Here is a 25,619-nt window from a genome sequence, read left to right as displayed (position 1 = left end):
AGCGTTTTGTGTTAACCTTTTATTTGTCCTAATTGTACCTTTCATAATCGATACCTAGGTATCATTTTTTTTTTTTGCTCCAATTCTGGCTTGATTCAAAGCTGGCAGCCCTTGCTCAGCAAGACATACTTCCTCATACTGCAGTGATGGTCATCTGTTACAAAAGAAAAATAATAAATTGATTCTGTACAATGATACAAATGAGTTGGATTTACGGAATCTGTGGAAGATATATCTGATTCGTTGAACAAAGGGTTCATTGAAGTTCATGTATTGTCAATAACATGATCGTTGTCTTAGAAGAAGCAAAGGAAAGTACAGAATGCGATTTAGTAAACGATGGTTGCACTTCACAAGTTAAATTAGTTTGCAGCGCTGCTCCTTCCTCCCACCCCTTTCCATTTGAAGTCTGTTGGACATGAGTAGAAATAATGATCGACCCTTTAAAATGTCGAGTAGCCATCAAAACCACAGATATGCAGGTTTTTAAGAGGGATCGAGAGAGACCCGTAGAAACGTAAAACCTGAATAAGAGATTACAATTTTTTTTTTAAAGAATCAAAGAAAAAGAAAAGAATAGAGAAAAATAGAGAACAAAAGATATAAGAAAGTAAAATAAGATAAAAGGGATATACCTACTTCGTATCTTTGCACACCAGGTCCTGAAACCGTTTATTTTCAAAGTTATGTTGCACCCTATACTTGTAATAAGTCGATAAATGGAGACCAAATCTTTTGGAAATGGTCTGCTTTGCCTGCTAGGAGGAATCTCATGTCTTCCAGGTGTAACATTTCGGACATATTTGAAATCCACATTTTTATCGTTGGTGTGGGAGCGTTTTTCCAAAATTTAAGTATACGTTTTTTTGCCGTTATTAAGCCGTAATTAAGAAAGGTCTTTTGGAACGAAGTCAGCTCCCAGCTGGCTTCCATTGTTCCAAAAATAATTAATTCTGCGTTCGGTTTCAGTTGTATTTTTAATAATTTTGTAAAGATGTCAAAGATTTCATTCCAAAATGTTGGGGTTTTTATACAAAATACAAAGGAGTGTGCTATAGAGATATGCAGGTTTTAACTGGTAATTTTTTATTGGTTTACAAAATGGGACAGTTTCTGATAAGGCCAGTAGTCATGCTTAAATTTGTGAGTATAATCGATCTTGAACTTCTACAGTCTAAAGGATGAGTATTTTATGGCATATTTCAGAATTTTGACTAGTAGTGATGCAGAAGTAGTCATATTTCCAAGTCAGAATCTGTGATGACTTAGAACAGGATTTGGAGATAAGTCTTGTCCAATTTGCCTGCTATCTTCGTCATTCTAGTTATGAGGTTGTATGTTTCTTAGAAACATCTGGAAAAAAATTATACAGTCAAGAGTTTAAACGTCATATGTACCAAAACGGAACAATTAAATTCTTACTTGCATCAGCATAACGTGTCTGTAAACACAATATTCAATAGATAGCATAAAGAAATACAAAAAGTTCAATAAATAACAAACTCCAGTATTAGTGCAGAATAAAACAAAAGCTTGAAATCCCGAGTGCAACCAGGACCATTAGTGTCCACCATTTTTTTGTAATCTCCGTTTCTGAGCATCTGCGTAGCCGAACCAGACCATGATGCAACCAGCCAATATTCTCTCTACTGTACACCTGTAGAAGTTTGAGTATTTGTTGACATTCCAGATCTCCTCAATCTTCTAAGGAAATATAGGTGTTGATGGGCATCAATGATCTGGGCCCATGACAGATCTTCAGAAATATGTCTGGCCAGGAACTTGAAGTTGTTGACTCTTTCACCATGGACCTGTCGATGAGGATCGGTTTGTAGATCCTCGGCCTTCCTCTTCTAAAGTCAAGAATCAGCTCCTTGGTCTTACTGATGTTGACAGCAAGGTTGCTGTTCTGGAATAATTCAATCGGATGATTGATCTCTCTCCTATAACTTTGACTTATTCATCCAACAACAGCAGTGTCATTAAATGTGAATGTGAAGTTGGAACTACGTCCAGTTACTGTGAGAAAATCTCTTTGCAGAAGGCAAGAGGGAGGAAATGTAGGCTGTAGTGTCATTCTGTAGCTATAATTAATACATTAGGACATTGACACCATATGGGCCATAATCTTGGGTCCCATGAACCCTTGTGTCCAAGAAAGAATTTGAGTGGCTGTTATAATTGACAATTTTAATGAACCGTGGCATTAAATGTTGTTGCTATCCCTTCCCAAATTGCAGCAAACCTTTGTTTTTCCTAGCCTACACTTTGACCAGCTATTTTGTTAAGCGCAGTGCACTCTTAACCAACAACAGCTAATGGGAGTTGTAATATTGTTTCTCTTCTGTCCCTTTGGAAGCAGCTTTGCTTGAATATTCTTCAATTACTGAATCTCATATTTTATTAATCATTCATGATTTTGAACATGGCTATCATGGCTGGGTGTCATCCAATAAATATCTTCTGTACGAATGTAAGAATCTAGACAATGTCTTGCAGAGGTTCAGCATAACTTGCCTTTTTTTGCTAGCTGGGATCTTCTGTGCTTTATTATCAACATTTGTAAGAAAATACATACTTTTAAGGTACAGAGATATAATGGATAAAGTGGTCCAGTCATAGATGATTGTAGAAATTAAAGATAGTATTAAATCTAAGGAAAATCTTACAAATTTACCAAAAACACAGTAAGCCTGAGATTTGGGAGAATGATTGTAAGACTTTTGAAAACAGTACCTCAATTTGCAAATATAAGATTTTCATCGTTTGTTATGCCTACTAATCAATGTAGATGCACTTCAAAAAAAAACATTATAATTATCCATTATTTTCAGTAAACAATATAAATCCTCTAGTCAAAATGCTTCAGCTGATTCATATTGTGATTTCTCATGTGATATTACTTCTGTAGTTATTGATCTCTTGTTTGAAGTGGTCTGCATGTAGATGATTGTGAAAGCCCTCTCCCTTTCACAACCTGTTCTATTCTGTTCACCTTTTTATGATATGGATATGACTGGAAAAAACCCAGTATGTATTGCCCACCTAATTCTCCTGGAGGAGATGGTATTAAACCATCTATTAACCACTGAGACCTTCTGTTTGTGTTTCAGGATTTAGACCCAGTTTCATGAAGGAACAGTGATAATGTTTCCAAATCAAAGCAGCATGTAGTTCCATTGGTATTGGTTTAAGACTGTTGCATGTACTGAGACACAGTGAAAAACTTAGTTTGCATTCTATCCAGTCAAACCATAGTATACTTGAGTATAATCAAGCCACAGTCAAGCCAGGAACAGTTTCTTCCCTGCGACTGTTACATTACTCAACACTGTACCTCGGTGATTGGCAATCACCCCCCCCCCACCCCCACTCCTTCCACCAGGAAAAAAATAATTGCACTACTATGACTGTATGCACGTAAATAATCTGAATCTGAATCTGAAGTACAACAGGTGGTGCATAGAGAAAAATACCAGAGTTCAGAATATACTGTTACAACGATATCGTTTCAGACAAGAGAGTAGAGATTTTAACAGGGCACAGAAGTTCAAGGGTTACAATGAGATAGGTTAGGACTTCCTCCCTGGCTTAAGGAAGGACCGTTCAGAAGTCTCAAAACAATGGGGGAGAAGCTATTCCTGAATATGATGGTAGGTGTTTCAAGCTTTTATATCTTCTGCCCGACAGGAGAGAGGAAAATGATCGGAGTGCAAATGGTCCTTGATTACACTGTCTACTTTCCCGAGCCTGCGCAAAGTGTAAATAGAATTGATTTGTGGCTGGGGGGATGTGGGGGGAGGGGGTTTCTTGATCATAACTTCAAAGTGGTTGGCCCAGGCCAAATTGTTCAAGAAGTTTACAAGTAAGCTTTGAATCTCAACCATCTCCACTTTGGCACCATTGCTGACTGAGCCCATTGCTGATCTCTTTTTCTTGAAGTCAATAACTAGCTCCTTCGTCTTACTGACATTGAAGGAGAGGTTGTTGTCTTGACACCATGTTACTGAACTCCCTATCTTCTTCCTATCCTCTGTCCCATCATTTTTCATGATCTGGTGGGATTATCGATAAACTTGTAAATGGAGCTGAAATTTAGCTGCACATAGGGATTATGATGTTGAAGGAGTTGCAGTTAATAAATAGGTGAACGCTATCAAGATGTTCCAGCGATGTGTAGAACCAGGGAGATGGTGTCTGTCGTGGTCCCGTTGCAACGGTTGGCGAACTATGGTGGCTCGAGTGTGTGGAGGCTGGAGTTAATGTGTGCCTGACCTGCCCCTCGAAGCACTTGATGACAGTGGACGTCAGAGCTACCTTGCTTTTCCTTGGCACTGGGATGATAGTGGTCGTCATAAGGCAGGTGGGAAACTCGGAATAGATTAGAGGGAGGTTAAAGATGTCCACGAATACTCCTGCCAGTGGTCTGCATAGATTCTGAGAATGTGACCGGGGATTCCATCTCAGCAAGTTGGGTTCAGTCTCATGAATGCCTATTTGACATCCGTCATAGTGACCGTGGGTGCAGGTGCATCTGAGGCTGTTGTGACGGGTGACCTCAGTTCACTGATCTTCTGTTCAATGTGAATATAGAATGTATTGAGCTTATCAGGGAGGGACACAATTTTACCTGTGATATTGCCTGACCACTTTTTAGCCCATAATAGCATGCAAGCCTTGCCACAATTGAAAGGTGTCTATGGTTATCCTGAAACTCTAGCTTGATTGGAATTGATCTTGATATCCTTGATGGCTTTGCAAAGGCCATAGATTTCTTGTACAGCTATGAATCAGTTGGCTTGAATGTGGCAGACTTCAACATCAGGGGGGATGTTCATGTGGGAGTGAACTTCACAGTTCATCCTTGTTTCTGGTTGACAAAACTTGTATGATTGTCTTTGGCACATTCCCATTGCACATTTACTGTTGACGTCTGTGACAGGAGTGGCATACTCACTTAGGTTGGCCATGGAGTCCTTGCAAATGGACCATTCCACCGACACAAAGCGGTCACGAAGGATCTCATCTGTTTCTTCAGACCAGCACTGCATGACTTTCTGAACTGGATCCTCTCACTTCAGTTTGTTCTTATAAGCAGGGAGTAGAAGCACAACCAGGTGGTCAGATTCTCCTAAATGCAGTCCAGGAATGGAGCGTTGTAGACATCTTTGATCATATGCCAATGGTCGAGTTTTTCAGCCTCTGGTGAGACAGGAGATGTGCTTGATAGTATGTAGGTAGCAGATTCTTAAGGTTGGCCTATTGAAGTCGCTGGTAGTATGATCAAGGTCTCAGGTACTTTGTTTCAAGGCTACTGGTAGTGTGCAGTCCATCCAGTGGAAGCTTGGTATAAACATGGGTTGGGATTTATACCGTCAGGAATTCCTGTGGCAGGTAGTAGGGATGGCACCTCAGAGTTAGATTCTCCAAGTCTGGACAAAAGGACCTCACCAGGACCACTGTGCCCGAGAACACCAAGGAGCTGGTAAGGAAGCGGATCCCTCTGAACCGTACCTTACCTTGCAGTCTAAATGGTGAAATGAGAAGCCCTCTCTTTTATGGCACACATGAGAGAAACAAGGGAGCCAATTCTTTGCTTTTTTAGCATTGGTTCTATAATAGTTCTAAATGGCCTTTTAGTAAAGTTTCAATGATATATGCTTCACGGTGTTTGAAGTCAATGTTTTTCATCAGAGGTACATTTCACCATAGTCCTGTGTTTAGACCTACATTTCCTTGCTAGTTGACCCATAGAAGATTTGGAAAATACTTGTCGACTCCACACATTAAGGAATGAGGAATCGAGTATTGGTTCACTTTGGTGTTCTGCCAAATTGCCACCCTTTCAATGTAAAAATATTGTGTGAGGCATTTTTTCAAATGCATGTTCAACAGGGTGTGGTCATACTTCATTGTCTTAATGATAATTTACATGGTAGGGAAGTCTATTATAACGAAGCTTTGCATAATCTGCTTTGGCCATATCATATTTCAACTTTGTAATGTAACTCGGATGCATCCATTTCATTCTGTCATCTTTAATTTGTTATAGGTTCTTTTCTTTTCACTGCAAGGAATATTGATAGAATCACGGCAAAGAGAGTCAGTTTCACCTTTGCTAAAATTCAGTGATGGATAGCTGGGAATAGGTTTTTCCTGAGAAAGTGTTTTTCTTACTCAAGTAGAATCATTTGATTAAAGTGTATTAGAGATATTCAGTTAAATGAGTTAGGGCATTACAATTTCTTTACTTTGTTTCACTCAGTGCCAAGATTGTGTGTCAATATGCAGATAGTTCAACCTTTAAGCATTGAGAAATATTTATCACTATAACTGTTGATTAGATGCCAGAGATGACTGATATTTAAAGTCTTATCAATATTAGTTTGCAGACTATTGCTGTCCTTTTTGTTGACCGCTCTGGTCTTTGGTGTGATTCGCTTCCACACGCCATTCTACACCACCAAGGAAAAGAGAGATTGGAACTGATACCAGTTTGGTAGGTGGGGTGGAAGAGGAGAATACTGGTATCTGGTCAGATTTTTTCCATGCAGGAATCAGATTGGGGTGAGACAGATGGAAAGAATTTGGATGCCAAATGGTTTTATGCTGTTAGTGGTGTTTCTGCTCACATTGAAAGGTTAACTTTATAGATCTAAAGGAAGTATTTGGGAGAAATACTCAGCTGTTGTCTCTTTATTTTCCTTTTTTGCCTCCTTTGCTTTAGACACTGCTCTCCTGTCCACTACTTCTTCTCTGTCTTTACGTCTCACCACTGGGCCTCTCTCAGTGTCTGTTTTCCCAATCTGCATCCCAAATTCCAGCTGTACATCTACAACCAGCTGGTCAGGTACTGTGCAATCTCTGCTTCTTGCTGGTCAAGCATGCCGCCTTCCATCTAATGCACGTGGGGTGGGGTGGTGGGAGGAGGAGTGTAGAGATTTGTGCTGAGATGTTCATCCATGTCGATTTGAGGCTTCTATTTGAGAATAATCAGCAGACTTTAAAGATGTATTGAAATGTACATGTTGAAGAGGGATCAAGGTTACACTAACAGCCACTAATGAACTACTAATGCCAACAGAGCAATTTTACTGAGGGATTGAATTATTTGAAACTTTATAAAAGACCATAGGTAATAAGACTAATACAGAGCTAATTTAATTTGTTTTTAAGCTGCCTACATGTGTTATAAACCTAAATACGCATGATAGTGTGCCTTCATATGTGCTTTTGAAGAGCACTTCATATTTCTGTTTTCTTTGGTTTGAGTTTTGTGGTCAGTGGCAAAACAATTAGACCCTTTACTGGCATTTGAAGTGGGATGTGGAAGAGTAAGATGTCCACAACATACTAACAACCTCTATGGTGGGAACATCCATTTTGCCACCTGTATTTGTTATCGAGCATAATTTGGTGGCTTCTGACCATTCAGTATCAGTGATGTCATCAAATTGCTGGAGCATCTTGTCACATTGAAGAATTCTCACAAACAACAAATTAGGCGATAATAAGCAGAATTTATCATTCTTGTCTTGCTTTGCAGAAAGCAGAATACACTTTTGTCTCATGCACATGGTTTTAAGGTAAAATCTGAAATATCAGTTTCATAAATAAAATTCATGGTTCCGAAATATTCAACTAAATGGAATGTATTTAACAAAGGTAAAAGTAAATTTTAATTAAAGATATGGGTAAGCAATATTTACAACATTAAAAAAATCAATTTGACCTTGTGCAACAAAAGGGATCGAGACTAGCTCATCAGTTTACAAATCACATAAGACAATCCAATAGGTACATTGAAGGAGTAGGAAATCACTAGCGCTAACCCTTATTATCCTCATTGCAACTGCAAAGTTTGGACCAGTGTGAACATTAGATTTTGGATAATTTATTGAAAAGTCCTTGTCGTAGTATAATCTGAGAGCCCTTAAAAATCTATAGCATGCATGACATGAGTTTTGCTTAAATACCTTCAATTAAAGGCGCTAATAGCTCTTAAATCTTTATCAGAATTTAGAATGATATTTCATGGATAGAATTGAAGATATAAAATTTAACTCGTCCAATTGTTTGGAAAGGGAGTACATTGAGGGACCTCACCGGCCATTTGTGAGAAGAACAGCCACCTATAATCAAAGGGCCATAAACAGTGTAAATAAATTTGTTTTGCCATCTGAAGACATTCAATTTTATTCTTGCACAGCTGCTGACACACAAGTTCCTGTGAATTTGAGTTTTCAATCCTGTGAACTGTTATAAACAATTAGAAATTTGGCCTGAAGTTTAAAACTTGGATTAAGATTAACACAAACCATTTATATCGACTCTTAATTGCAATTACAAGTTGACGTTAAGACAAGCCAGATATTGTATTTAATTATTTCAACATTTTCGACTATCATGCTTAACCTATTTTTAGCTTTAGTAATAAAATACCACCATTAAAAACAGAAAAATTAGGTAAATACTCAGCAGGTCATGCTGCATCTCTGGGAAGAGAAACTGAATTAACACTTCAGTTCAGCAATCCTTCATCAGAACTGAAAGGGAGACCAATAAAGTTTGTAAAGCTGCAATGAAGGTAGGAGAGGAGGTATATCTGATATGGTGAAACTTGGGTGATCATGAGATAAGCCAAAGATCCTATAGCAAGCAAGATAGATCATTCGACGAAAAAGACGTGGTACGGTCATGGGCAGATTCATGGGTAATTTTCGGCCCCATTTCCGTAACCGGCTTCCGACTCCGCACCAAAGATCCCACAGGATTCTAGTGCGGAGACGGAAGCCGGTTACGGAAACATCCTCGTAAAAATAAAAGTTATTTGGGAAAAATCTTCTCCTCATTTTCAGAATTATAATTTATTAACACAAACAGTTCCCCCGCAACGTTGATTACACTGTGAGTCGGGTCGGGTTACTGAAATGAATGAAAAAAAGGCCCATGTTGCGTACTACACGTCAGCCCATTGCATTTAGAAGCAGTGGTCTATCTTGTTTGCTATAGGATCTTTAGGATAAGCAGTAAGCAGGTTGTCTGGCCAATTAAATCAGTGTGCCAGACTGATTCCCAGAAGCCATTCGGACTGTAAACGCCTATCTCACCAGGGACTAACTCTACTGAATGTTTTTCCTTCCATTATTTATTATGTAAAAGAATATGTGTGTTATGATTGTGTTTATAGTTTGTTTGGTTGTTTGGTTGTTTGTCTTTTGCACAAAAGTCCGCGAGCATTGCCACTTTCATTTCACTGCACATCTCGTATGTGTATGTGACAAATAAACTTGACTTGATTAGAGCAATTAGAGAGCGAGAACAGACAAAAGGAAGTGGAAATTGAAAAATGCAGAATAGGACCTGTATTAGCATTTCCAGAGAGGAAAAAAAAGAAAAACAAGCTGGGCAAATTATACCTTTGTAACTTCACAAAACTTGTAGGATAAAGCCATGCCATCCATCCTTTGCCAATTATTTTCCAAATGCAAGTAAATGTTATCCCCAAGAATTCTCTCCCAATAGCTTCCATATCACTGATTAGTTTATTTGTTTTTTTAGCACTGAATTGAGGCTCATCCAGCCTAGAATTTCCTGGAATCTTATTTATCTTCTTAATCAAAGGGACAACATTGGCTACTCTTCACTCCCCTAGGAACTCACTTGTGGCTAGAGAATGTACCAAGATCTTGCCAGGGCCGCAGCGATCTCCTCTCTTGGTTCACTCAATAACCCAGCATGGACCCCATCAGGTACTGGGGATTTATCCACTTTTGTGCCCTTCAGGAGTTCCAACACCACCACCTTGATCTTGAACTGACCTTGCATACTAGTATTCTCCACACTGATCTAGCTTTCCTCCATGCCCTTAACCTTGGTGGATATAGATGCAAAGTACTTGTTTACCATCTCGCCTACAACCTCTGTCCCCTTGTTTCCAATGAATATGTAAAAATCCTTGGGATTCTCTTTAATCTGATATGCCAATAAAACTTTATGGCCCCTTCTGGCCCACCTGATTCCCTGTTTAAGTTCTCTCCTGTTTTCTCTATATTCCTCAAAGTGCCAGTCTGATTTCATCTTCCTAAACCTTTTCATGTGCTTTCTTGATTCTTGTTTTCTTGCCAAATTTACGTCTCTTGGCATCCAAAGTTTTCTTACCTTGTCATCCTTGTCCCCCTCCTTATTGCAACATGCTGGCCCTGAACTCTGACCAACTGGTCTTTAAACGATTCCTACATATCACATGTGGACTGACCAATAATAGCTGCTGCCAGTTTATTCTCCCTTATTTCCTGCCTAAGAATGTTGCAATTTTGCTCTACCCCAATTTACTACTCTCTCCCAAAGTCCAGACTTAAAACTAGAGCTGCAGAGTCAGAGAGCTTTCCAGTATGGAAACAGTCCCTGCAGCCAACTTGTCCATGCCGACCAAGTTTGCATTCTGGGCTACTCCCATTTGTGTGCATGTGGTCCATATCCCTCTAAACCCTTTCTATTTATGTATCTGCCCAAATGTCTTTTGGAAGTCATAATTGTATTTGCTTCTATTGTTTACTCTGGCAGCTTGTTCCAGATACATACGAACCTCTGGGTGAAAAAGGGTCATTAAATCGCTTGTCTTAAACCTATGCCTTCTAGTTTTAGAATCCTCTAATCTGAAAGGAAAAGACTGTGAGCGTTCTCTTTGTCCACCCCTTTGTGAGTTTGTATACTTCAGTAAGATCATTGTTCTCAAAATGATTCTCACCTGAAACATGTCACCTGGCCAGGCTTGTTTCTCAACACAAGGTCCTATAGGTCCCTCTTTCATTATGACTATCCACATCTATTTCAAAAAGCCTCCTTAGATACACCCAACAAATTCTGATACGTCCAGGCCTCTTGCACTGAGGATGTCCCGGTCAATATAGGGAAGTTATTCACCTACTTTGATAGCCTTGTTACCTTTACATCTTTCCATAATCTACACATTTGTTCCTCTATCTCCTGCTGTCTATTTGGAAACCTGTAGAATAGTCTCAACCCGAAACGTCACCCATTCCTTCTCTCCAGAGATGCTGCCTGTCCCGCTGAGTTACTCTAGCTTTTTGTGTCTATCTTTGGTTTAAACCAGCGTATGCAGTTCCTTCCTACACATAATGGGTAACTCTGTTCATCTCGGACTGAAGAATCATAAAGCTTGCGTCTCATGTATAAAGTTAAATTGTTAACTAGATTGCTTCTTGCTGTAAATGCAATATGCTGAATATTTTAGGGAGGTTCCAGAAATCTTTATCTATCTTGTCTTGAGATAACATTTGTGCTTTATTGTGTCATTGATTAAGATTATCATTGGGTTTCTTTGTGTCAAGCTACTTTTGTTTTGTATGGAAAGCATCTCTTTCAACCAAACATGTAGACAATGTAGTGATTTGCTACTAAACATGATGAGCTATATGAAAGTTTTTCAGACTGAATGTTCCTTTCAAAGAACCTATGATTGATGAGTGAACAAAATTTAGGGCCATACTTCCACTGTACAATGTAGGATCTTCAAATCAATTCTGAAGAATTAATTGTTGGTAGAAATATTACTCTTGATAACATTTGCCTTAACTAGTGATCATGACACCAAAGCTGCGACTTCCCCACTGGTAATATCTCCTAAAAAAAACTCTTGATGCCAATATCCTTCAAATTCTGTGAAAGCACCAAGGGTGAATGGCATAAATGATGAAATGAGTCAAAAGCACTCCAAACCAAGGATGATGACTGGGATTTTGATCAATCCACAGTTAACTAAAAATAGATTGTAAAGAGAGAGTAATGTGAAGGCACAGTTTGAAGAATCCATTGTAGACATTTTTAGAGAAAGCGCTGGTTTCATGAAGAGGCATATTTGAACCTTGAATAGAGTTGCTATGAACAAATGGCAGAAAAGCTGTTCTTAACCCCAGAAAATTGATTCTAAGTTGTGTTCACTTTGCATTGAGTGAATGAGAATTTAAATGTGTAACCAGTTTAATAATCTGATTCAATAAATTGCCCTAATGTGGATAATCCATGAATTAACTGGATTTTGCTGAAGAATTATTATTATTATCAAAAGGCTATATTTTACTATTGAAAAACACAACTAATTAACGTTGTATTTTGAAATAGTTCAAGGCAGTACACTCACCTTATAAATCAGTCTCTACTATTGCGGTCAAGTATCCTCGCCTCAAATCTTCTCATCAGGTCAGAACTACGCATTTATCAACACCATCATCTACCCAACAATTGTCAGATCCTGGAAACTCCCTTCAAAACCACAACCTCTTCCTGTTGTATCCACATCATATGCAAAAACTACAGTTGTGGAAAACTTTGTAAATGTTTATTCTCTAGTTTTTTAACAAGCCGTATTGAGATAAATAGCTCATGAAATTTCCAAAATCCAGAAACTTTGCTAATGCCCAGAATATATCTTTCTTTCGTATTGATATTTTTCTGATCTATTTTCATTTCCCAAAAGGCCATTTGGTTTGTGGGTGGTGGTGGTGTGTGTGTGTGGGGGGGGGGGGGGGTGGGGGGAGAAAGAGGGGAGAGAGAAAGAGCTCTACAATTGTGATAAAATGAATTAATAACAAAGTATGATTTTATCTACTTCATGAATCATCCAAGTATTAAAGGTGATAGCTAAATGATAGGAAAATGCTGATGTCTCTTCGACACTTCTGGCAATGCTGTCTTTTGGTGGATGGACACAAAAGGCTGAGGTGACTCAGCGGGTCAGGCAGCATGTCTTGGGAAAAGGAATAGATGACATTTCAGGTCGAGACGTTTCTTCAGACTGAGATTCTGGGGAAAGGGGAACGAGAGATACGTGGGTTCTTCAAGATCCCAGTTACAACCACATGCCTGAATTAAGATCACAACTGAGGCTAAATTAAGCAACTATGATACTGTCTGGGAGGTTTTCCTAAAGATGGTGCTGTACAATGATAGAATCTGCCAGTTTTCAGTGGCATCAGCAAGTAAGTAAACTCCCTTTAGAGTTATTGATTAGGCTTAACCTTTTACATCTAGCACCGGAAGTACTGCTATAATATCAAATGATGTGAATTATATCATGAAAGTTATGGATAGTTAAACTATAACTCAAACATGATGCCGTCAAAAATGCAAGAATTTAATAACTAAGGTCTGGGTTAAGACAATAGCACAAATAAATCCTGGTAGATTGCTGACTTTCTCCTGTTCTTGCTCTTTCTCTTTCCCCTATATGACTGATATTTCCACCAGATTCCTTACCAAGCGAGAGCAAAAACTGATGCATCGGCGGCGGCATGCAGAGGAGCTGCTTGAGTGGAAAAGAAGGCTTGATGCCGAGGAAGCTGAAATCCGGCGGATGGAAAAGCTGGCCTTGGCTGCGTGGAACAAGGAGCTTAAACCAAAGGCTACAAAGAGAGAAGCAAATGAAAGAAGTCCAGGGTCTAAAGGTAAATGTAGGACTCTCATTATTTGTTTCCTCAGTAGGAGTTGTCACCAACTGATTAGTATTATTTCCGTAGGGGGCACGCTATTTATTAAAACAGTACAGGAGATCTTGTACTTGAGTAACTACATTCTTGGATTAAATCGTATCTCATTACCCAAACATAAATCACCATCTAAGCATTGTAACACAAATACACTCAGACCCCTTTACTTTTTCCACATTTTGTTACGTTACAGCCTTATTTTAGAATGGATTAAATCCTTTTTTTTTTATCATCAATCTGCAAACAATACCCCAGAATGAAGAAGCGAAAAGAGGTGTTTAGAAATTTTTGCAAAGTAATTAAAAATAAATAACTGAAATATCACATTCACATAAGTATTCAGACCCTTTGCTATGAGCTTAGCTTTGGTTCATCCTGTTTCCATTGATTATTCTTGAGATATTTCTACATTTTGATTGGAGTCCACCAGTGGTAAATTAAATTGATTGTATATGATATGGAAAGGCACACACCTGTCTATATAAGGTCCCATAGTTGATAGTGCATGTCAGAGCAAAAACCAACCCATGAAGACGAAGGAATTGTCCATAGACCTCCGAGACAGGATTGTGTCAAAACACAGATCTGGGGAGGGTATAAAACAATTTCAGCAGCATTGCAGGTACTGAAGAGCACAGTGGCCTCCGTCATTCTTAAATAGAAGAACTTTGGAACCACCAGGACTCTTCATAGAGCTGACCGCCCGGCCAAACTGAGCAATCGGGGGAGAAGGGCCTTGGTCAGCGAGGTGACCAAGAACCCGATGGTCACTCTGATAGAGCTCCAGAGTTCCCCTGTGGAGATGGGATAACCTTCCAGAAGGACAACTATATCTGCAGCACTCCACCAAACAGGCCTTTTTGATTGAATTGAATTGAATTGAATTGAATTGAATTGAATGCCTTTATTGTCATTCAGACCTTACGGTCTGAACGAAATTTCGTGCCTGCAGTCATACATACAATCATACAATAATAACAACAATAAACACAAATTAACATCCACCACAGTGTATCCTCCAAGCACCTCACTGTGGTGGAGGCAAAAATCTTAGGGCTGCAGTCTCTTCCCTCCTCTTCTCCCTCTGCGCTGAGGCGATACCCCACCGGGCGATGGTAAATCAGTCCCGCGGCTCACCGAACCCCGCAACGGGCCGGCTCAAACACCGCGGCCCGGGGTGGTCGAAGCTGCCGCCCTCCAGTCCAGCGTACGCAGCCGCTGGCCCGCAGCTGAACCCAGGACTCGGGTCACCGCCGCCAGAACGCCGTCCCAGCCACCGGAGCACCGTTCCAGCCCCGAGCCGGATCGCCCTCACGTGAGTGCCGTTCCTCCCTCGAGCTGGGCCACTCCGACGGGAGTGCCGTTCCTCCCTCGGGCTGGGCCACTCCGACAGGAGTGCCGTTCCTCCCTCGGGCTGGGCCACTCCGACGGGAGTGCCGTTCCACCCTCGGGCTGGGCCACTCCGACGGGAGTGCCGTTCCACCTCGAGCTGGGCCACTCCGACGGGAGTGCCGTTCCTCCCTCGGGCTGGGCCACTCCGACGGGAGTGCCACAGCCCCTCACGCGAGAGTCTCGGCCCCTCGCCAGGCCGTCCTCACGGGAGCGCAGTTCCAGCCCCGAGCTGGGCCGCCCTCACGGGAGCAAACCCAGGGCGAGTCCTGACTGGCTGCCTCCGGAGTCCCGAGGTCGCCAGCTCCGCCATTAGGCCTCAGCGCAGACGGAGGCAGAGAAGGGGGATACGACGAAAAAGCCTTTATGGTAGAGTGGCCAGACGGAAGCCACACCTCGGTAAAAGGCATGTGACAGCCCGCTTGGAGTTTGCCGAAAGGCATGAGAAACAAGATTCTCTAGTCTGATGAAACCAAAATTGAACTCTTTGGCCTGAATGCCAAGCGTCACATCTGGAAGAAACCAGGCAAGGCTCATCACCTGGCCAATACCATACCTATGGTGAAGCATGGTGGTGGCAGCATCATGCTGTGGGAATGTTTTTCAGTGGTAGGAAGTGGGAGACTAGTCAGGATCAAGGGAAAGTATGGAGCAAAGTACGGAAAGATCCTTGATGAAAACCTGCTCCAGAGCGTTCTGGAACTCAGACTGGGCAGAGCTTCACTTTCCAACAGGACAATGACCCTAAGCACACAGCCAAGACAACGCAGGAGTGGCTTCGTGACAAGTCTGAATGTCCTTGAGTGGCCCAGCCAGAGCCCAGACTTGAACCCGATCGAACATCTCTGGACTTGAAAATAGCTGTGCATCGACGCTCCCCATCCAACCTGACAGAGCTTGAGAGGATCTGCAGAGAAGAATAGGAGAAATTACCCAAATACAGGTGTGCCAAGCTTGTAGCGTCATACCCAAGAAGACTTGAGGCTGTAATCGCTGCCAAAGGTCCTCAACAAAGTACTGAGTAAAGGGTCTGAATACTTATGTAAATGTGTTATTTCAGTTATTTCTTTATAATTACTTTGCAAAAATTTCTAAACACCGGTTTTCACTGTTTTATCACGGGGTATTGTGTGTAGATTGATGATAAAAAAATGAATTTAATCAATTTTAGAATAAGGCAGTAACATAACAAAATGTGGAAAAAGTGAAGGGGTCTGAATACTTTCTGAATGCACTGTATCTATTGATTTGTAAATGCAAAACCAGCCTGGCCCCATTTCAATTTTTACTCCCAGAGGATTTAAACTGCACCAAAAAGATATATGAATGGCTGCAAAAATATATATCCTTAATTTTGATGCTTACAAATAAGTAGTCGGATAAGATTAAGATTAACAGATCACTACTTGCAGGTATCGGCTTGAGACTCTTGAAAGGCGCCCATAAATAAAATTTATTATTATTATTATTTTTGGTTATTTGGGGTACATCTTGGTATGTAGGAGAGATAACTGCATTTATGTTATCTGTAGGAGGCCTGTGTTCCTATGCCTTGCAGCTACCATGATTAAGTATGAATGATGAATAAATCAACTGCTTTGCTAGAGAAGTTATAATGGAAGCTGAATTTATGTGTGTGTTGATGTAAATTCTGGGGGGGACAGGGGCATTTGACGTGTATATTCAACTCTCATCCATGGTACCCATTCAGTTTCCTTTGAACCATGCTACTTAAGTGGGATTGGAACTCAAAGGCAGTACTTTGTCCTTCAAACCTGGAAAACCAACAGTCACCCCTGCTAACATGTTATGACATTATCTTCTCTCTAGACACAGCCAGTGAGGACGAATGCTCAGCACCATCTCCATCGCGTCTCCACAGTGACAGTTCAATTCCGTATGAAGTTGGAAGCCCACCTGCACAGACTGTGGAGTCAGCATCAGCAGTCCTCAGAACATCCACCAGCCCCGAGCATAGTGTTTTCACAGATGATGGTTATTCCCACGACTTTGAATCTGTTGCAGCACAGAGCAAACAGGTAAGAGGATGGAGTCATGTTTTACTTATTAAAAAAAAACTTAAACACAGTTTTTTGACCATCCAGTAGTTAAAAAGTTGTCAGTGAATTTAGTACTAAAGCCATCTAGAGGAGATGTCTGAAGAAGGATCTCAACCCGAAACGTCACCCATTCCTTCTCTTCAGAGATGCTGCCTGTCCCGCTGAGTTACTCCAGCCTTTTGTATCTATATATCTTCGATTTAAACCAGAATCTGCAGTTCCTTCTTACACATGTCATTAAGGTAGATGTGGGAATTGGAATTCTAGGCTGAAAGCACAAGAGAAACCATTCAGCCCTTTCACTTAATCTGAAAATCAAAAAAAATACAAATGCTGGAAATCTGAAATATAAATAGAGTACAGGAAATACATACCAGGTGAGGCATCCTCTGTGGAAAGTTAACCTTTTTAGGTTAAAGACCCTTCAGTTCCACAGATGGTGCCTGGTCTGCTCTGTGTTTCCTGTATTTTCTGTTTGTTTTTGCTCCCCATTGGTCCATCATCTAATTGACTCAATTTTACTTGCCTGTCATCTATCTCCTGACCTAATCTAACTATTTCAGTCCTGAAAATATCCGTTAATTTTCCTCAGCGCCCACAGGCATTTTGGGAGAAACTTTATTAGTTTCACGGAAACCAGTGACATAAGTATCCAATCAATCTTTTTTGATGATGTTGACAAAGGAATGTGTTGGTTAGGATACCTGAAGAGCTCATTTTTTAAATTCATGTACTACTAGCCATTATTAACATCCACCTGACCAGACTGAAGTAATACTAGAACTTGCAGTCTGCCAGTGCTTTACTTCAATATTTCATCAAAACAACTGAGCATGTACATGGGGTTCAATACCCTTCCTGTCTATCTGTTGTGCTTCCTTTTTTATCAATCGAAAAATAGTAATAACTAGTGTACTGTTGTTATTCCCTTTCCCTTCTTCAGTCTGCTCCCTCAAAAACGAGTGTCAGTGCATCAAAGCAGGATGGTAAGAAGAGCAACTCCAGTCTTAGTTTACAGATCAGGTCTGAAGTCAAATCACGTCAAGCGTCTTGCAGCTGGTCTGATGAATCTGTTTCCATGACACAATCAGGTAAGAAGTTTCGAACAGGCCCACATAAAATTTAGTAATTTATTTAAAATATTTTGTCATTATTTACAGAATATTTCTTTCCTATCCTAAATTGCCCTTGATCTGATCAGCGTACTAAGTCAATTCAGAGGGTCCAGAATCACGTTTAGGCCAGACCAAGTGTCAGAGTTCCTCTCTTGACAGACATTAGTGAATCACATGGGCGCTTATGACAATCTGGTTGTTTTTATGAACATTACTACTGAAATTTGCTTTTCAAAATATTCCACAGGTCTGTGGTAGGTTTGAACTTTGACTGGATCACTACATCTAGAAATATAATCAATATGCCATTGCCAAATAGCAGAGTCCGTGCATTAATTAGACTTTCATGCAAAAAAATGTGGCTTTCATTAAAATATGTGCAAGCAGAATTATAGGCATGAACATCCAGTGCATTCAGTAGATATGCGGGTCTTTGGGCAGTATTCACAGGGGGATTATGGGTTTAAGCAGCATGTGTGTACGAGGAGGATCAGACCTGTACACATTGGGAGATTATAGGACAGTGCAGGCAGCAAGATCAGTTTAGCCAGTGCCCTGAGGCATATGGTTGTGGTCATTCAGTGCATATTGTGGATTTGAGCAGCTAATGCATACGCCAGCAATGTGTATTTGATCAGGACAGTGAGTTGATCAGTCAAGGTGTATTGTAGGACTGGGGATCTTGGTACACGTGTGATGACAAATCATACAATTATATAAGTGTGGAGATTCATTTATCTTTATCAGGTCTTGAAAATGTCAAGTTACATGTATATTTACTGGAGATTTAAGTTCAATAACTGCTGTAGTTGAAATAAAAACTGAGTAAAATTGTTTGTTTTTTCTTCCTGTTGCAGTTATTTTTTCTTTGTAATGATCAATTAAATTGAAAGCTATTACCTGTAATAACCTCAATTTGACTGCAACCCTTACAGAAACAGCATCAGACCAAAGTGATATAGAGGGCAGGATTCATGCACTAAAGGATGAGCTTAGGAAGCGCAAATCCATTGTAGACAAGCTGAAGAAAGAACAGAAGAAACGTCAGAAGGAGAGATTGAAAGCACAGGAGGCCAGTCTCATTAAACAACTAGAGGTAAGACTATCATTACACATTCTTAACTGGACTGTCTTTCCTGTTTGCAGTTATGGCAATAAGAGTTTCATGTATTTCATACTCTAAGATCAATTTGTTATCTAGAGTGAATTTAATTTGGAAATAAAGAACTATGTTTTTAATTTGGAAAATGATTGGAGAAATAAGTATTTGTTCAAAGAAGATAATCTAGGTTTATCCTTTATTTTTTCTCATTAATGAGGAAATTATATCACACTCAGATCATTTACATGGCCCTTTCCCAACTATCCCTTGCATTGCCATATTTCTTCCTACTTCCCAGAGCACTTCATAAATATGTATTATTTATTAGTGTTTTAGGATCTCTCCTCAAGATATCTCTCCATATATGCTTTGCATTCACACCTTTGTTAAAGCAGTTTGAGGCATTGATTCTGGAGAAATCTGGATTTTGCAGTCTTTGCACTTTATAGTGTGAAAGATTTTGCAATGAAAGACTAGGGGGGTTCTCAACAAAGTAACTTGTTTTTGCTGCATTAACAATTTCAGTTGTTCATGAATAATTTATAAATAAATAAGTAAAATTTGAAATTTGCTGTTTATCTCATGCATATAGCAAATAAAAAGTGATTATTTAAATCTGGACATTTAACCTCTCTATTTCTTTCTTTCTCTCATATTGCCAGTCCTATGATGAATTTATTAAGAAGACCCAAGCTGAACTAAGCAAAGATTTGTCCAGTTCAACCAAACCACAAATCAAAACCCCATCCTCTATTGCTGCTGAGAAGCCCAAGATTAAACCTCTCTCTCTACAAAGGTATTGTCATTGTTGGACAGTACTACCTTAATATTTTTAATATATTGGTTATATTGCCATTTTATAGGTTAAACATAATGGCTTGCCACATACCTTACTGGATGTACTTTTGTTGAAATTAGGTTGTGCTTGACTTTTCAATTACTTAGCAGATTAATTTGAGAACTGGTACGTTACATAGAAAGTACAGTATAGAACAATGCCGGTGACCTTTTAAAGATCATTGAACTGAACATTAATTCTTAATCTCCATAGACATTGACTGACCTGCAGAGCATTTCTATCATTTTGTTTAGGTTTCCAGCACTGCGTTATTTTACGTTTGTAGTTACCTAATTTAGTTACAGATTGTTTTAAAAATATCCGTTGTATTCAGTGCTGTAACTCAATTATTTCATTGTGGTTTAATGATATTCAGTAAAATTTGCCATATTTCTGGAATGTGCTTTTTAGCTCAGAAATGCCTTAGGATAATTTGTTGTAGCATGATATACTGTTTTCAGGACAAGTGGGGCACTTGTGTTCAGTTGCACGTTTTAATAATCTGAGACTAAACGTTAAGCAGAGATGATGAGACATTACATTCAGCAACTGAATTTAAAAATCCACAGCTGTTGAAAACAAACTGCTAGAAAAACTCAGCAAGTTGGGTAGCATCAGTAGAAAGGGAAGCAGTCAGAATTTGTCAGAACGTTCTGACAGTCACTTACCTGAAATGTTACTGTTTCTCTTCCCACAGGCACCACTGATTTGCCAAGTTCTACATTTTCTATTTTTATTTTAGCCTGGAATCTAGGGCGATTAGTTGTACCCATCACTAGAAAGTTTAAGCTGAATGTATTCCATAGAGACAATTATATTTATCTAACAAGCGCTTGAGCTTAACATTTTGTTTCTGCTTTGTTTCAGGACTGAATCTGCAAAGAGCTGGAAATCCCTTACCGAGGGTGAACGATCCAAAGTGTCAGTGGGCTCCATTGTTAAACAGGGTATGTAACCTTCATCACAAGCAGATGTATTCCTTTTTGCATCCCAAAAAGTTCCTAAAAGTGTTTCCTTTTGGGTAAACACTTGAGGTAACACAAAGCTTCTAGCGTGGGCCCAGGTGAAATCCTCTACATTCTCACTTGATTTTTGACAATTGGTGAGTATCCAAACCCAAGCCCACTGGCTGTCATTGAATGTTTGAATGCCAAAGCATCCACAATCATTCACGACTTATTTAAAGATAATGGTTTTCAAGAAAATCTGATCAGAAAAGTTTTTTAAAATTCAATTACTTTTAAACATAGAAATTAGGTGCAGGAGTAGGCCATTCGGCCATTCAATATGATCATGGCTGATGAGATGTTAAAACATGATGAGAATTTGTGCCTCTCAAGCATTTCATATCTTTCTACCATACGCTGGGTGAAAATATTTGTTGTGATGTCCCTTGTAATACTGCTAGGTGTTATTTTCAATCTATGTACCTCAGATTTTTAACCTCTTCACTCCAGTAAATATGTCCCTATTTACTATATCCAAACCTCTCACTTTTATACGCTTTAATTAAGTCCAGAAAACGAATTTATTCAATTTTTCCTCGTAACTACAATTTTCCAGGTTTGGCAATGTACAGGGATATATCTTGTAGGACATCCCTGGAACTCCATTATCCAGGCTATAATCTGATACAGTACTGAGGGGATTACTCCAGTGATTGAGATGCTATCTTTTGGATGCATTTGTAATTGGGAATGATCCTAATCAAAGAATAGCAGGAAGTATTCTTCCTGGAGTAATGGTGAACATTTATCTCACAAATAACATTTACAACGTTATCTGGTCCTTGGTCTTAGGTACACAAAAATGCTGGGGAAACTCAGCGGGTGCAGCAGCATCTATGGAGCGAAGGAAATAGGCGACGTTTCGGGCCGAAACCCTTCTTCAGACTGATGGGGGGTGGGGGAAAGAAAGGAAAAGGGGAGGAGGAGGAGGAGCCCGAGGGCGGGCGGATGGGAGGGTGGGAGGAGACAGCTAGAGGGTTAAGGAAGGGGAGGAGACAGCAAGGGCTAGCCAAATTGGGAGAATTCTATGTTAATGCCATAAGGACGCAAGGTCCCCAGACGGAATATGAGGTGCTGTTCCTCCAATTTCCGCTGTTGCTCACTCTGGCAATGGAGGAGACCCAGGACAGAGAGGTCGGATTGGGAATGGGAGGGAGAGTTGAAGTGCTGAGCCACCGGGAGGTCAGGTAGGTTATTGCGGACTGAGCGGAGGTGTTCGGCGAAACGATCGCCCAACCTACGCTTGGTCTCACCGATGTAAATCAGCTGACATCTAGAGCAGCCTTGGTGCAACCTTTGGTCCTTGGTCTTATTTCTTTTTGCACTTTCTTATAAGACTAGACTTCAAAGATGTTTGGTTTAAAGCACTTGAGATGCCTTGAGATCGTAAAAGGCATTGTTAGTTCTTTCTTTAAAGAAAACAACTAAGCAACACTTATCATTATCTGTTACAGAGCAAAGACTATTAAGTCCAGATGGACATAAATCCAGCAGCCTCGAAGAACTTCACGCATCAGACAAAAGCAAGTCCTTATTCTTCGATAGTCGACCAGATGATTCTTCTCAAAGTGCTTCATCGATTTCCATATCCCAAAAGAGATCTCAGCTGGATAATGTACCAGTATTATTTGTGCATCAAAAGAGGGAAGCTGAATTTAGCCACTTGCCAGACCAGACTGTCATTCGGTCAGAGGGTGGGTCTGGTGAAGAAACTGTTGTGTCCAATCATCCTTCATTGCAGGATGATGTTCAGGAAGAACTTGAAAATATGAAATTAGCAGAATTTGAAAAAGACGTCTTCCTTGCACTTTCTCAACAAACTGATAAATCTGCCCCTCTGCTGAAACTGGATGATAAGAAACCACAGCCGTTCTGCATCTCTGAGTTCATTCAAAAATTGGCTCAGGAAAAAGATCTTTCTAAGGATGCAAAGCAACCTTTTCAAGTTGAGCAGAACCTTGAGGATTTGAAGGATGAAAAATTGTATAAGGAAGACTACTCTGATAGGGAGGATGAGACAAGTGATGATTTAGCTAATTCCTTGAAATTTATAAAATCAATTAAATCTGATATTCATGATGAATCTGCAAAATCCGACCGTGGGGTTTTGGATAAAACATTATCAAAGAATGATTCCCGTCCACAAGAATTAGACTGCCTTTCCCCAGGAAAAGAAGCTATTTATTCAGAAGACTTAGAGTCATCAAGAAAAAGGACAACTGAAGATTTGAGTGAAAATTCTCACATTGGAAGTTCTAGAGATGATATTGAATCTGCAGTTATCCTTACATCAAGGAATGAGATTACTCACAATGAAAATGTCATTGAGCTTCAGGTGCTGTCTTATCTTGACCATTCCAAGCAAAAAGAAGGGGATGGAAGAGCAGAGCATTCTCAAAGTGCTTCACCAATTATCAGCACAGATGATGAAATCAGTGAACATCTAAGTGAAAAATCCTTTTCAAGTTGTGGTAGTGGACATTCAGAAAAACTTTTGGATTTGAAGTCAGGAATTCAGAGCAGAAATGTAGAGCACAGTGATGCAGAAACGGAGGTACAAACACCTGTGCCATCACGCACTCCTTCTCCTTGTCACACTCCTACACCTACATCACATGAAATTGATGAATTGTCTGAATTCCAAATTGGTGATAGAGTTTTGGTTAGTAGCATCCAACCAGGCACACTATGCTTTAAGGGAAGAACTCATTTTGCAGATGGTTTTTGGGCTGGTGTAGAGCTAGATGTGCCAGAAGGTAGTGGTAATGGGACGTATGATGGAGTTGTATACTTCAAATGCAAGGACAAGTGTGGCATTTTCGCACCCCCCAACAAGATATCTGTGCTACTGAAGTGTTACAGTGAAAGCATCAATACAGATGAAATTAAAGAAGGCCTGTTGTTGGAGGATGTATTAGATCATGATTGCAAACACAGTGAGGAAGAGGGAAGGCCCTTGCTCCAAGAAGCATTAAAGCAGCAGGAATATGTATTTTATCCTGATAAAACCACTACTGACCAAGTTGATCTTAAGATGACTCAATCTGTAAATATCTTAAGTGACCAAGTTACAAGCCATAATTTTCCAGAGTCTAATGCCATTAATTTGATTCTTAATATCAGTGAATCTATCAAAGCAGGAGATTCTCTTGTAGACCGGAATTTGGAGAGTCTGTCCAAATTGGGCAAGGAGGAACAACAACCTAATTTCAAAGATCAAGACAAAGAAGAGTCCATTACAGCTGATGTATCCATCAAGAAATCATCCCAAACTGTACTGGAAAAGGATACTGATATAGTCACTGACTTCTATGTGCATTCTTCCAGTGAAACAAAAGGGGAGTTATCGCCTATCCATGAAAAGCCTTCCACTCCTCTCTTGGATTTGTTGAACAAGGAAAAGGAGCAACTTGAAGCACAGCTAAGAGTACCAAGCCTCCATTCTGAATCTGAAGAAATATATGTCAGTGAAGGGTTGATAGTAGAGGAATCAAAGACCATTCTTCAGGATAATGAAGACTTTAAAGAAATAGAACAGAAGGACAAAGAGAGAAAAGCTAGCTCTTTGACGGCTGATATCCTGTCATCTTTTCTGAAAGATGCAGTCAAACAATTGCAGCAAATCAAAAAGGTTCGAGATGAAAAGATCCAAGTTACTAATCAAGAGTTATGGTGCACATCAGCTGAAGAATCTTCACCGAGATCATCTCCCAAGTATCTGGAGGTACAAAATGTAACTGGTGTTCAATTACACACTGCTGAAACAGATGATAACGATGAAGATAAGGAAGAAATATTATCTCCAGATCTTTGTCCTAGACCTGTGGGTATTAATTTTCAGCATATATTTTGGTGGAGGGTGGGTTGGGGGAGGGTAACTTTTAAGAATTGAAGATGAAATTTCTATCATAGAATTATAATTTAATTATTTTACCTCTTTTACTTTTCAAAGTTACAGCCCAATCTTTGTCAGTCATATGGTCTAAAATCTAATATGTACAAGTTAACATAATTGTCAGAGGCTTTCTGTGATTATTTAAAAAATACCCTTTCTGAATGTGATGAGAGGAAAAGCCATTTAGCTCCTTGAGCCTCCTCTACCATTCTGTGAGATTATAACTGATATGTGACCCAACTTCTTAAACTCCTTTATCATATGTTATTGGAGCAGAATTAGGCCAGCAATCATTCTGTCATTCAATCATGGCTGATCTATCTTTCCCTCTCAACTCCATTCTCAGGCCCTTTCCCCATAACACTTGACCCCTGTACTAATCAAGAATATGTCAGTCTTTGCCTTAAAAATATACATTGACGGCCTACACAGCCTTCTGTGGCAATGAATTTCATAGATTCGCCTCCCTCTGGCTAAAGATATACCTCCTCCTCCCCTTTCTAAAGGTACATCCTTTTTTTCTAAGGCTTTTGGTCCAAGATTCTCCCGCGAGTGGAAACATCACATCCACTCTATCCAGGCCTTTCACTATTCTTTAAGTTTTAATGAGGCTCCCCTCATCCTTCTAAACACCAGCGAGTACAGGCCCAGGCCATCAAACGCTCATCGTATGTTCCTGGGATCATTCTCGTAAACCATCTCTGG

The 25,619-nt window shown here is 39.9% G+C and overlaps 1 protein-coding gene across 6 annotated transcripts in view; it reads left to right on the top strand.

Moving 5' to 3' along the window:
* The window catches only part of cep350 (centrosomal protein 350), a 120,227-nt gene that overhangs the window by 83,031 nt on the left and 11,577 nt on the right, over positions 1 to 25,619 (top strand). For 4 of the 6 annotated variants that reach the window (XM_033028348.1, XM_033028347.1, XM_033028346.1 and 1 more), the window contains exons 28-35: positions 6,728 to 6,850; positions 13,270 to 13,466; positions 16,728 to 16,936; positions 17,901 to 18,048; positions 19,008 to 19,168; positions 19,837 to 19,970; positions 20,880 to 20,959; positions 22,474 to 24,842. In XM_033028348.1, coding sequence (XP_032884239.1) covers positions 6,728 to 6,850; positions 13,270 to 13,466; positions 16,728 to 16,936; positions 17,901 to 18,048; positions 19,008 to 19,168; positions 19,837 to 19,970; positions 20,880 to 20,959; positions 22,474 to 24,842 — 3,421 coding nt within the window. The remainder of the gene's footprint in view (positions 1 to 6,727; positions 6,851 to 13,269; positions 13,467 to 16,727; positions 16,937 to 17,900; positions 18,049 to 19,007; positions 19,169 to 19,836; positions 19,971 to 20,879; positions 20,960 to 22,473; positions 24,843 to 25,619) is intronic. The other 2 variants (XM_033028349.1, XM_033028351.1) reach the window with 2 other exon arrangements.

The sequence above is a fragment of the Amblyraja radiata genome, chromosome 10, assembly GCF_010909765.2.
Source record: "Amblyraja radiata isolate CabotCenter1 chromosome 10, sAmbRad1.1.pri, whole genome shotgun sequence".
Classification (NCBI taxonomy): domain Eukaryota; kingdom Metazoa; phylum Chordata; class Chondrichthyes; order Rajiformes; family Rajidae; genus Amblyraja; species Amblyraja radiata.
This window is presented reverse-complemented; position numbering and strand designations above follow the sequence as displayed.